General features: G+C 43.4%; 1 protein-coding gene across 1 annotated transcript in view; it reads left to right on the forward strand.

Moving 5' to 3' along the window:
* The first annotated feature begins 11,393 nt into the window (after positions 1 to 11,393).
* Rasa1 (RAS p21 protein activator 1) overlaps positions 11,394 to 12,946 on the forward strand; it is a 63,455-nt gene continuing 61,902 nt past the window's right edge. The window contains exon 1 of the mRNA XM_052160045.1: positions 11,394 to 12,479. Coding sequence (XP_052016005.1) covers positions 11,968 to 12,479 — 512 coding nt within the window. The 5' untranslated portion in view covers positions 11,394 to 11,967. The remainder of the gene's footprint in view (positions 12,480 to 12,946) is intronic.

Raw genomic sequence — 12,946 nt, forward strand, 5'->3', positions numbered from 1 at the left:
CCTGGAACCCTCAGGACACAGGAACTGAGAAGCAGCTTGGAATAGGATCCTTCTGGTTTCCATCTGTGTCCTGGAGCTGATCCTATGCCACAGTGTTCTATACCCAAATTCCCCCTGGAGAGAACTGATCTCCCAGGAGTAGTGACACACAGGCTTGCAGGAGAGACAAGCCATAGTCAGAGACAGCAAGAACAGCTAACACCAAAGATAACCAGATGGCAAAAAACAAGGGCAAGAACATAAGCAACACAAACCAAAGCTACTTGGAATCATCAGAACCTAGTTCTCCCACCACAGTGAGCCCTGGAAACCACAACATACGAGAAAAGCAATACTCTGATTTAAATCAAATCTCCTGATGGTGATAGAGGACTTTTAAAAAGACACAAAGAAATTCCTTAAAGAAATACAAGAGAACAGAGGAAAAGAGCTAGAAGCCCCTAAAAAGGAAACACAAAAATCCCTTAAAGAATTATAAGAAAAGACAACTAAAGAGGTGAAAGAACTGAACAAAACCACCAGGATATAATATTGGAAATAGAAACAATAAAGAAATCAGAAAGGGAGACGACTTTGGAGATAGAAAACCTAGGAAAGAGATCAGGAGTCATCGATGCAAGCATCACCAACAGAACACAAGAGATAGGAGAGAGACTCTCAGGTGCAGAAGATACCATAGAAAACATTGACACAACAGTCAATGAAAATGCAAAATGCAAAAATCTCTTAACCCAAAACATTCAGGAAATTCAGGATACAATGGGAGAACCAAACGTAAGAATTATAGGTATAGAAGACAGTGAAGATTCCCAACTTAAAGGGCCAGTAAATATCTTCAACAAAACTAAAGAAGAAAACTTCCTTAACCTAAAAAGAGAGATGCCCATGAACATACAAGAGGTCTATAGAACTCAAGTAGATTGGACCAGAAAAGAAATTCCTTCAGTCACATAATGTCAAAGCACCAAATGCACAAAGCAAAGAAAGAACATTAAAAGCAGTAAGGGAAAAAGGTCAAATAACATATAAAGCCAGACCTATCAGAATTACACCAGACTTCTCACCAGAGACTATGAAAGCTAGAAGATCCTGGGCAGATGTTATACAGACCCTAAGAGAACACAAATGCCAGCCCAAGCTACTATGCCCAGCAAAACTATCAATTACCACAGATGGAGAAATCAATATATTGCATGAAAAAAAAAAACAAATTTACACAATGTCTTTCCACAAATCCAGCACTGCAAGGGATAATGGATCAGAAACACCAACACAAGGAGGGAAGTTGCACCTTAGAAAAAGCAAGAAAGTAATCTTATTTCAACAAACACAAAGGAAGATAGCCACACCAACATAAAAATAACATCCAAAATTACAGGAAGCAACAATCACTATTCCTTGATTTCTCTTGACATCATTGCATTCAATTCCCCAATAAAAAGACATAGACTAATAGAATGGATGCATAAACAGGACCCAGCATTTTGCTGCATACAGGAAATGCACCTCAATGTCAAAGATGGACCCTACCTCAGAATAAAGGGCTGGAAAACACTTTTCCATGCAAATGGACTCAAGAAACAAGCTGGAGTAGTCATCCTAATATCAAACAAAATCAACTTTCAACCAAAAGTTACCTAAAAGGGTAACAAAAGACACTTCATACTCTACTTAGGAAAAAATCCAAGATCTCTCAATTCTGAACATCTGTGTTCCAAATGCAAGGGCACCCCCATTCATAAAAGAAACTTTAGTAAAGTTCAAAGCACACATTACACCTCAGACAATAAAAGTGGGAGACTTCAATACAGCATCCTCACTAATGGACGGATCATGGAAACAGAAACTCAACAGAGACACATTGCAACTAACAGAATTTATGGACCACATGGATTTAACAGATATCTATAGAACATTTCATCCTAAAACAAAACAAATATATATATACCTTCTTCTAGCACCTCATGGTACCTTCTCCAAAACTGGCCATATAAATTGGTCACAAAACAGGCCTCAACAGATACAAGAAGATTGAGATAATCCCATGCATCCTATCAGATCACCAAGGACTAAGGCTGGTCTTCAATAACAAGAAAACAACAGAAAGCCCACAGACACATGGAAGCTGAACTTTGCTCTACTCAATGATAGTAACTGCCAGCAGTTACATCGAACGGGTTACCTGGAAGGGAAGCTGGGGATGTATGGGAAGGCGGCAAAAAGAGACTGGAGACCAACATAACACCTGCTAAGTTTAATGAATAACTCTCAATATATATAGTCAGGAGGAACAGTCTGGAAGCTTCTCAGCAGAATCAGTTCAGTTGCTTCACAGGTGGCTAGAGTTTTTCAGGAAAACTGCAGGTCCTTGAGGAATAGACTTCACCTTTGTTTGAGCACTCCACCCTAGGTGGAGGGGATTATGGCTGCCACAGGAGTTCCCACTCAAAGGCTGGGAGAGGAACTTCAAGGAACTATGGTCAATATCAAGTTCCTGCCAGGTGGCATGGCACCTCAAAAAGGCTCTCTACAAATGATAGCTTGGTCAAGGAAGAAATAAAGAAATTAAAGACTTTTTAGAATTTAATGAAAATGAAGGCACAACATACCCAAACTTATGGGACACAATGAAAGCAGTGCTACGAGGAAAATTCAGCTCTGAGTGCCTCCAAAAAGAAACTGGAGAGAGCATACACTAGCAGCTTAATGACACACCTGAAAGCTCTAAAGCAAAAAGAACCAAATATACCCAAGAAGAGTAGATGGCAGTAAATATTCAAACTCAGGGCTAAAATCATCCAAATAGAAACAAAAAGAACTATACAAAGAATCAACAAAACCAGGAGCTGGTTCTTTGAGAAAATCAACAAGATAAATGAACCCTCAGCCCAACTAACCAGAGGGCACAGAGACAGTATCCAAATTATCAAGATCAGAAATGAAAAGGGAGATATAACTACAGAACCCGAGGAAATTAAAAAAAAACCATCAGATCCTACTACAAAAGCTTATATTCAGCAAAACTGGAAAATCTGGATGAAATGGACTGTTTAAGACAGATAATACCCATGTTAAATCAGGATCAGATGGACCATCTAAAGAGTCCCATGGCCTCTAAAGAAATAGAAGCAGTTATTGGGAGTCTCCCAATGAAAAAATCCAAGGACCAAATGGTTTTGGTACAGAATTCTATCAGACCTTTAGAGAAGACCTAATGCCAATACTCTTCAAACTATTCCCCAAAAGAGGAACAGAAGGAATGCTGCTCAATTCATTCTATGAAGTCACAGTTACACTCTGTCTTTCCCTTGGAGATGAACTGGTTTCTCTCTAATCAGGAACTTGTCACAATTTCATAAGAGATTTTTTTCTACTTCTATCATATTTAATATTTAAAGTAGATTTTAAAAGCAGGCTGAGTGCATATTACTTTTACCTTCAGAAGCCATCATGTATATTTAAGAGGCATTTAACTATTATAAATTATTTTGATGACTTAAAAATGTTAATACTGAATTGTATATTTTAAAACAAATTTTATTAGTTTAATAAAAAAAGAAATTAAAAAGAAGGATCTGAACCCTTTTCCATCGTGGACATCCTGCCATTTCTCAGAGCCAGGGCAACTGTGGGGATGGGCAAGTGAGTTTTGGGGCAGAGTCTGCCCAAGCTCCAGGCTGCTGCATACCACCCTGTCAAGTGGTCTATTCAAGATGACAGTGCCCACAGGCACCCACAGGACAGCAGGGCAGCTCTGAGGAGACTGGGAGACCCACAGAGGCTCCAAAGTGAGATGCAGTGAGCAGAGAAAATATGTGCTTAGCTTGAAGTATCTCCAGAAAAAAACTAAAAAAATAACAATGATACCCATAATAAAAATAAAAAACGGGTCTCATGTGAGTATGCTTTTAAGAAGTGATCTCATGAAATTAGGGAAAAAAACTGGGTAGGGTTGTGCACATGCATGCACGCAGTAGTTAGTGAAACTAGAGACCCAGCAGAGAGGAGTATGGGAAAGGTATAGGAGCACTGAGACTGTCTGAGAGAGATAAAAGAGGCTTGGTGGAGACAGACCGAACTAAAGATGGTGGACTAGAGGACTAGACTGTGACAGATGTTGGAGTGTGACTGTGGTAGACAGAAACCTGTTGATAACTACTTTTAAGACGATAACTACTTTCAATACAAAGATATAATTTGAATGATGTGTGTATTAAATGGAAGAACACAATCTTTGCTGTATTTCATTATGCATGTTAGGGTTTGAGAATTTGGGAATAACCCATTACGAAAACCAAGTTCAAGCCAACAAAATTACCTTTATTCAAAAAGTTGATATATCAGAGAGACAGCTAGGTTTAGGATCCAAACCTTGTCAGCAGGCAGGCAGGACAGAACAAATGTTTAAGACAAACAAAACACCAAACAAAAACTAACGACACAAGCAAAACTCAGATTCAGAGGGGTAAGGGGAGTCCAATCAAGTTCGTGCATACATTGGGTACTTTCACACCTGGTATTTCATGTGGTTTTCTTTATAACAAGTATCCTAGTTGGTTTCCTTGAGGGTCCTGTTAGAAAGGCCCAGACTGGGAACTAACGGATGAAGCACGGGGCGGGAATGGCCTAGATTCATCTGGAACACGGGAGGCCAGAAGCCATTTCTAGGGATGCAACTGTTTCTTAGAATTCAACTATATACAAGATGGCTTCTCTGCAGCTAAGAAGGTCCCCAGCAATGCACATTAACTTCATATACTCTTTTTCACATTATTAATTTCTTTTTCTTTATTCTATGTAGAATAAAAAAGTACACACGGATGTGCTGCTTGCAGTTTTAAAATCAAGCTATAGCCCTAACCCTGAGCTGCCACTGGGCCGCCAGCCCTTCCCAGGTCTCTTTTGTTCCTCCTGGCTTGGCTCCACCAAGCTGTCCCGCACAGACCAGGCTTCCCTCTCTACCAGTCTTGCTCGGGGAGTCCACCAAATTCCCCAGCCCACTCCCAACCCTTGTCCAGGAGGGGTTGCGTTACCAGCTCCACCCGAGACCTTTGAATCTGCTGATAAAAACACACACAGTCAGCTTTATTATTTTAAAACTTGCCTGTTAGCACAATTGCTTGGCGAAAATATCTCTTGCCTGGAAATCTGTGCCCTTAACAATTTATTATCTCCATCTTGCCTTCAGCCCTAAGCCTAATGGCTTGTCCCAATTAGCCCCTGCCAGACATCTCTGGCAAACCACCCACAGTGGAGCTGCAGTCCCTGGCTGTAGGCCCTGGCTGCCCTGAGATTTTACATGATTGATGTGTGCTCCACATTCCAAAGCACACCAGAAAAGTCCCCCCACCCCAGTCCCATCCCTTCCACCCTGCATCCCTAATCCCCATATCTTTTTCCTCTTGGGACCCAGAAATCCCACCTATCCCTTCCAACCAACAATTGGCTCCTGGCCTTTTTTTACTAACAATTCAAGAACCAATTAGGAAACCAGACCATATAATCAGCACCTCCCCTTACAAGTATATACATGTTGAACAGACACAGACACAGACACAGACACAGACACAGACACACACACACACACACACACACACAGACACAGACACACACACACACAAACACACGTTTAGGGTCTTTATGATAACATGTGAATTGAGAATATTTACAGGAATGTTCTAAAGGGCTGTTGATTTCTTTGAAGGTTGCTTAATTACATCAAAGATCAAACTATTCTTTTAATTTTTCCATCACATGTATGTTTTATAAATTCTTTTTAGGCATTAAGTTATGTATTATCCCTGAATGGGAATGAGCCCCACTGGCTGATACATTTGAATACTTGATCCCTAGGTGGTGGTATTGTGGGGGAAGGATTAAGGGGTTTGGCCTTGCTAAAAGAGGTATGTCACTAAGGGAAAGCTTTGAGTTTCAAAGGACTGTCTTCCTTCCCAGTGTGTTGTCTCTCTGAATCCTACTTCAGCTGTTCTTGCTGCCATATCTTTGCTCAGACATCTCTAAGTCTTTAAACCTGTAAGTCCAATTAAATGCTTTCTTTTATAAGCTGTCTTGGTTGTGGAGTTTTATCACCATAACAGAAAAATAAATAAGACAAAAGTTAGTACCAGGAAGTGGGGCTATTGGTGTAACAGATCTGAACACGTGGGATGGTCCTTTGAAGAAAAGGTGGGAGAGTTTGGGACTTTGTAGGCGAAAAGTATTTGAACTCGTAAGTGAGGTTTAGTGGGACATCCTAGTCAGACCACGGGCGATAGTAGGGGCTGACAGCAATGTGGCGTCTGGAGGTCCAGCTCAGGTTGTGGAAGGGAACAGTATGGGGCAGGAGACTAGTGCTGTGGTAACCGGGCACAGAATGTGCTTTTGGCTCTCATCCTAAAAATTTGTTTGAGCGTGGATTGAAAGTAACACACTATTTTTGAGGGGTGAGGGAGCTAAAGGTATAGCAAGATCCATTGGTAGACAGTGAGGAACTGATGTTGAATTTGAGAGGTGATATTACTCAAGCGCCCTTTCCTGGGCCTCTCTGAATCAAGCTGGCTGGCTCAAGGTCCAAAGCAGGAACAGTGAAGTTGTTAATGGTAGGACAAGTAAGCGAGAAGACATAAAGTGCTCACGACTGTGTTGAAGAATTCCACAGTATGTCCATGTCCAGCACGTCCTCGGCTGTGCCAACTGGTTCCTATATTTATTTAATGTGAAAAGATTTCATTGGCTTAACTAGTTTGAAGAAGCCCTTACTTCTAACCCTAATATCCTCAGATGCATTTCTTGACCTCTAGTACTACTCAGAGCATGTTACCTAATCAGGAAGATGTTTGAAAAATAACGTTGTAGGGATGCAGGTAAACCATATAGAGTAATTCTCATCACGTTTGCCACATGTGTTCAGGGAGCAGGAAGTCCTGGTTCCTCATATTCTGTGTCATTGCATGTTGAAAGTATATACTTTGCTTTTTTTTGTTTGTTTACAGGAGGTTACAATGAAAAGATTTCCTTGTGTCTCAGACAAGACTTTGGAAAGTTTAAGCAGTGTTGAGACTGAAAGGCTATGGGGACTTTTACTATTAGAATAAAAGTATTTGCATTATGATATAGCTATAAGCCTACAGGAGCCAAGGAATGAAATATGGTGTTTGAACAAGAATAGGCTCAAATACTTGGATGCTTCTATTCCAGCTGGTGAGATTAATTGGGAAGGATTAAAGATATGGGCTCCCTTGAGGGGGGTGCCACTGTGGTATAAAGGTATGGCCTCCCTTGAGGGGGGTGCCACTGTGGTATAAAGGTATGGCCTCCCTTGAGGGGGGTGCCACTATGGTCAGGCTTGAGGTTTCACAAGACTCCTGGCATTCTTGGCAGTGTTCCCTCTCTCTGCCTTCTACTTGCAGTGTAAGATGTGGGTACTGAGCTATTTTTGCCACTATCCTGCACTCTAATTCTCCAAAACAAAGTTTTCTATTCTAGATTGCCTTGGTCACAGTGTTTTCTCCTAGCAATAGAAAAGTAACTAAGACTTTCCCACAACCTGTATCTCTACCACCTTTCAGATTAGGAAATGTGCTTTGAGTGACAGTGCTGGAGGTCAAGAAATGCAGCAAGGATATTAGGGTTAGAAGTAAGGGCTTCTTCTTCAAATTAGTTGAGCCAATGAAATCTTTATACATTAAAAAAGTACAGGAACCAGCTGGCGCAGCTGAGAATGTGCTGAGACACTGACATACTGTACAATTCTTCAACACAGTTGTGAGCACTTTATGGCTTCCTGACTAATTGTCCCACCATCAATTCTTCCTATATTTGCTTAAGAACATTCAGGTACTCTGCTATGTTCAATGACTTTTCATCAATTTGATAACAGAAGATGCAAAAATAGGTTGACAATGAAATGAGAATAAATAAATTTGAATTATTGCAAGCTTGCCTTATCTCCTTATGAATGAATACCTTTTCCTAGGTTTTTAGGATTTATCATTAAATATATTTACCAATACTAAAGGACCCAAGTTATTTTTGTAAAATCACAAATATAATGAATTATTTTACTGAATGTAAAAGCTATTCTGCTTTCCAGCACCTCTCTGCTTAATACTATCTGTGAATTTAATTAAGATTGTTTACTTCCCTTCGTTAACTGATGTTACATAAGATCATACTTAACAGCAGTTCCTGCAGAATCTCTGTCATTTCCCTCTCCAAACAAATAATTCCATTTCTTTTTTTCTTTCTTTCTTTCTTTCTTTTTTTTGTTTTTGTTTTTGTTTTTGTTTTGTTTTGTTTTTGAGACAGGGTTTCTCTGTGTAGCACTGGCTGTCCTGGAACTCACTCTGTAGACCAGGCTAGCCTTGAACTCAGAAATCTGCCTGCCTTTGCCTCCCAAGTGCTGGGATTAAAGGTATTCGCCACCACCGCCCGGCTCCATTTCTTAAATAAAAACTGTCCTTCAGCTTTTGACTCAGGAAGCTTCAAGAAGTATATTCGCATCAGGGAATTTAGGGGGTTATAAGAAGATGACACAGAAGAACAATATGAAATAGAAATCATCAGGGAAAAAAAAGAGAAGTAGAAAAAGAAAAGAGGCCAAGGAGAAAACTAGATGAAATAGGAACATTAGTTTTGGGCATAAAAGACAACAGAGGTCAAGAAAGTGTGGGGGCTAGAGAGATGGTTTTTCAGGTGAGGGCATTGGCTGCTCTTGTAGAGGACCTGGGTTCAATCCCCAGCATCCACATGACAGCTAACAACCATCTGCAAATCCAGTTTCTGAAGTCCTTTTCTGGCCTCCATGGAAAATGCACAATACATCCTTCTGGACTTAGCAGACAATGCACACACATGATACACAGACATACATGCGGGTAAAACACTCATGCAAATAAATTAGTTAAAAAGTGTGTAAGCAGTAATAAAAGAATAAAGGACAGACTTGCCTGTCACTTCAAATAGGAATATATATTATATCACACACACACACACACACACACCACACACACACACACACACACCATGTGCGTGTATGAGTATATGTGCATGCATGTACACATATATGTACACTTCCCAAATAGATTTACTAGTTCCTTCCTGCTGATAGAAAATTAATTTCCAACGATGTGCAGTGATGTAGCATAGTGTTTATGCTTTTAAAGAAAGGTGCTTTGTTAAAAGCAGCAAGAAGAGCTGATCTAGAAAAAAAGATAGACCATGGCTTATTTCTGCAGTGAAGTTTTCTAATTACACATACTTAAAAGTAACTGGGAAACAATATGTGTCTAAGAGGTATCAGGCTGAAATAAATATGGATATTTAAGTACTATTGAAGTTGGGAGAAGGAGAAGGCAAGTTTGTGATTGGAATAGGGAGCCTGACCTAAATATTCAGGAAGAGGGCATTGAATACACTGAGAAGATGGATACATAGAGGTGGTGATAGATAACCTAACAGTCTTTTCAAAGACCTGAAATCTCGCTCGGTGGTTGAGTTGAGGTTGGGATGCTGCACTTGTGGCTTACACAAGTAACAGCAATAGGCCCAGTTGGGACGTTACTGTACATTTAAAAGAAAATCTGCTCTAAAGAGCAGCATTTCATTCTTATTTTAGAGGTTATAGATCTGCTTGCTTTTGCTCTCCTCTGCAAACTGGTTTAGAAGAATCCAGACTTCAGCTAACCAATTCCCACATTTTACCCACCCGACGAATGAACGAATGACACCTATTCTTTTTACAGCTTTTTTTTTTTTTACTGTATATTGCCTCCCTAATTTATATATTATAATATAGCACAGTAGTTCTCAAATTTAAGTGTGTCAACAATCACTGAAAGGACTCATCTAAACACAAATGGTGCAGTTTCTGATTCAGAAATTCTTGGATAAAATTTCTTACAAGTTATGGGTCAGAGTTTTACTCTGAGTTCCAGCTCCCTTATACAATTTACTGTCACGTTGTCAGCTGGCACACTGCACAAGTGGCAAGCATTACTGATTGCTGTGACAGACAGGGTATATGGGAATATAGAAATGTCCTGTCTATAGTTTGTCATTTCCCTTAATGGTACCCGTGCCCTCCTTCCTTGGTATTCGACCTCAGCCTCTTGCTATTCTTAGCAAGTTGGCTTGGTCAAACTTAACAGAGAAAATATTATCAATAATCAGTGCCATTCAATGTGACACTCTGCAGGGAGAACAGAAAAGTCAGTACAGTACATGAATCCTAAAGGGCAAATTTCTCACACAGATAAATTTCGAAATCAGCATGATCTCTCTATATGAATGCCCGCTTTTATACTATCTGCTCTCATATCAACAAATTATATATTCATGAGTGGCACATACCTCATATAAAAATACCTGGAAAAAATTCCACCTGCGCAGACTTTTTGCCATTATTCTATAATAATGGCATAAATGACACTTAGGTTATATTAATAATTGTGGACTAGCTAGAGATGATTTACTGTGTAAATGGGAAAATGTGCACACATTATATAAGATAATAATTTTGGAACTCAACAGGGCCCTGGAGCCTCTCCCCAGGGAACACCAAAAGATAATTCTAACAGTTGAGTGTGTGCTTATGAATTTTTATATACACACATGTATGGTAAAGAAAACTTTTTCCTAGGGAACATTAAGGGTGACATGATATGAATTTGGTTATTTTGCAAAGTTCAGATATGCAGTGTGTCTTTGGTATGTGTTGCAGATTTTGCATACAAACTAGGACAAAAATTCCTAGGACAAAATTGATTTATGACTTCGGTGGCACTTTTCCTCTTAATAGTGCATTCCTTCTCTGACAGGAGAGACATTCGGTGAAGAGAACTTATGTATTTAATGGTAGAATTGACTTCTACCTTTTCACTTTCCTTGGGCTCCTTTCAACCGTTGTTTTCTTGCGTCAAAGGATCTAGACTTAATTTATTTTACCTAAGTTATACGGTGATTTATATCGTGCAACGGAAAGGAATACACTATTGAATACTGTTTTGACTTTTGTTGTCGACTGTACGGGCACCTAAGGACATTTTTTTTCTACAAGTTACAAAGTAGTGAATGCACTTCCTGGCATCATCCTTTCCTTCCCACCGCCTCCTCGTCCGTCCCTCCAGCCCCCCGGGCGTGGAGATGAGCTATCTTCCTTCTCTCCTTGTTAACAAAGCCGAGGGAGCGAGGCCTGCACCGAGCCCGGTGGCATGGAAGGATGGCGCACTACACGCCCCGCGTCCCTCGGTGGGAAAGGCTGCCACGCCTCCGCGCGCGCCCGCCGCTTCCTGCCCAGGCTGCTTTTCCTCCTCCTCCTCCGTCCGGACGCGCTCCCGGAAGGCGCCTGCGCAGAAGCCCCCGCCCCGCCCCTCCCTTCCTCCCGTCCCCGCCCTCCTTTCTCTCCCGGGTTTCGCTCCCGAGAGCCGCAGGTAGCCAGCAGTCGCGCCGGGCTCTGCGGACCCGCCCCCTTCCTCCGCCCCTCCCACCGCTCGGGTCTCCAGCTGGCGGAGATGAGGCTGCGGCGGCCACGGCTCCGGCGGCCCCAGCGGTGGCTGCGGTGGGGGCGGCCGGAACCCGAGCGTTGAGGCGCGGCGGCGGCGGCGGCCGAGACGGCGCTGCCTCAGCCGCTGCAGCGGGCTTCCCTTCCTCTTTAGCGTAGCCAGGAAGTTTGGCGCCCCGGTGCATGTGTGCGCGTGAGTGTGGGTGTGCGCCGTGAGGCTCGCCTGGCGTTTCTGCAGGCGCCGGGCTTTTTTGCCCGCGTCGCTTCCCGTAAGCCAGCCAGCAGCCGCGGAGCTTGGGCTGTGGCCCGGGGAGGGGGCGCGGCGGCGGGCGCTCTCCTTTTGTTGTTGTTTCCTCTGCCTGGAGAGCTGAAGGGGGACGCGCCTGGGTGGGGCGGCTCGCAGCCCGGGCCTGCTGGCCCCCGGGGCTCCCGGGCGGCGCGGTAGCTAGAGGAGAGCGGGCTTCAACATGATGGCGGCCGAGGCGGGCAGTGAGGAAGGCGGCCCGGCGACCGCGGGGGCCGGCGGCGGCGCGGCCACGGGCTCCAGCGCCTACCCGGCAGCGTGCCGGGTAAAGTTACCCGCGGCCCTGCCGGTGGCAGCCGCCCCGTGTCCCGGGTTGGCGGACGCGGACCTGGCTGCGGCCCTCGGTGGCGGAGCCGCGTCGGGGTCCGGGTTCCTGGGGACCGGGCCGGTGGCCGGTGTCTTGGGGGGCGCCGCGCTGACCGGCGGTGCTGCTGCTGGCGTGGCCGGTGCTGCCGCCGCCGGACCTGCGGGAGACGCCGCTTTCACCAAGGGGACTCTGTCTTTGCCTGCTGAGACGCTCGGGCCGGGCGGCGGATTCCCTCCTCTGCCGCCGCCTCCGCAGCTGCCCCCTTTGGGCTCCGGTCTGGGGACAGTGGATGAAGGTGACTCCCTGGATGGACCAGAATACGAGGAGGAAGAGGTGGCCATACCGCTGACCGCACCTCCGACTAACCAGTAAGTCAAACTGCTGTAGGGATAGTGGGAGCTGGCTCCATGGAAGACGTGGGGAAGAAGGGGCAACACATACCGTGCTCCTGCTGCTGTAATGTGTTTGACAAGTTTTGAAGTTTCGGGCTCCATATATAGGGATTTAATTTGATCAGACATTTTCCCCTACAGGCACTCTTCCTGGCGTCTTCGTATATTTATTGCTCTTCTGGGAAGACGTAAAAGTTTTTAAGATGGGAAGCATGGGAAACTGTATTCAGCGAGAACCGGATATGGTTCTGCCCCTTCCTAATTGAGATAGTGTCGGGGATTCAGCCGAACTTGGCACTATAAAGTCTGCCGCTGTCTATTGTAACTCCAGTGTTGCCTGCTGAAGCTTAGTGAGTGAGAGGCGTTGAGTACAGGTATTTAAATGAATGTATTAATGTAAGTTGCAAATTCATTAGTCAGAATGTTTTGGTTTTTACTGCAGT

This window comes from Apodemus sylvaticus, chromosome 16 (assembly GCF_947179515.1).
Source record: "Apodemus sylvaticus chromosome 16, mApoSyl1.1, whole genome shotgun sequence".
Classification (NCBI taxonomy): domain Eukaryota; kingdom Metazoa; phylum Chordata; class Mammalia; order Rodentia; family Muridae; genus Apodemus; species Apodemus sylvaticus.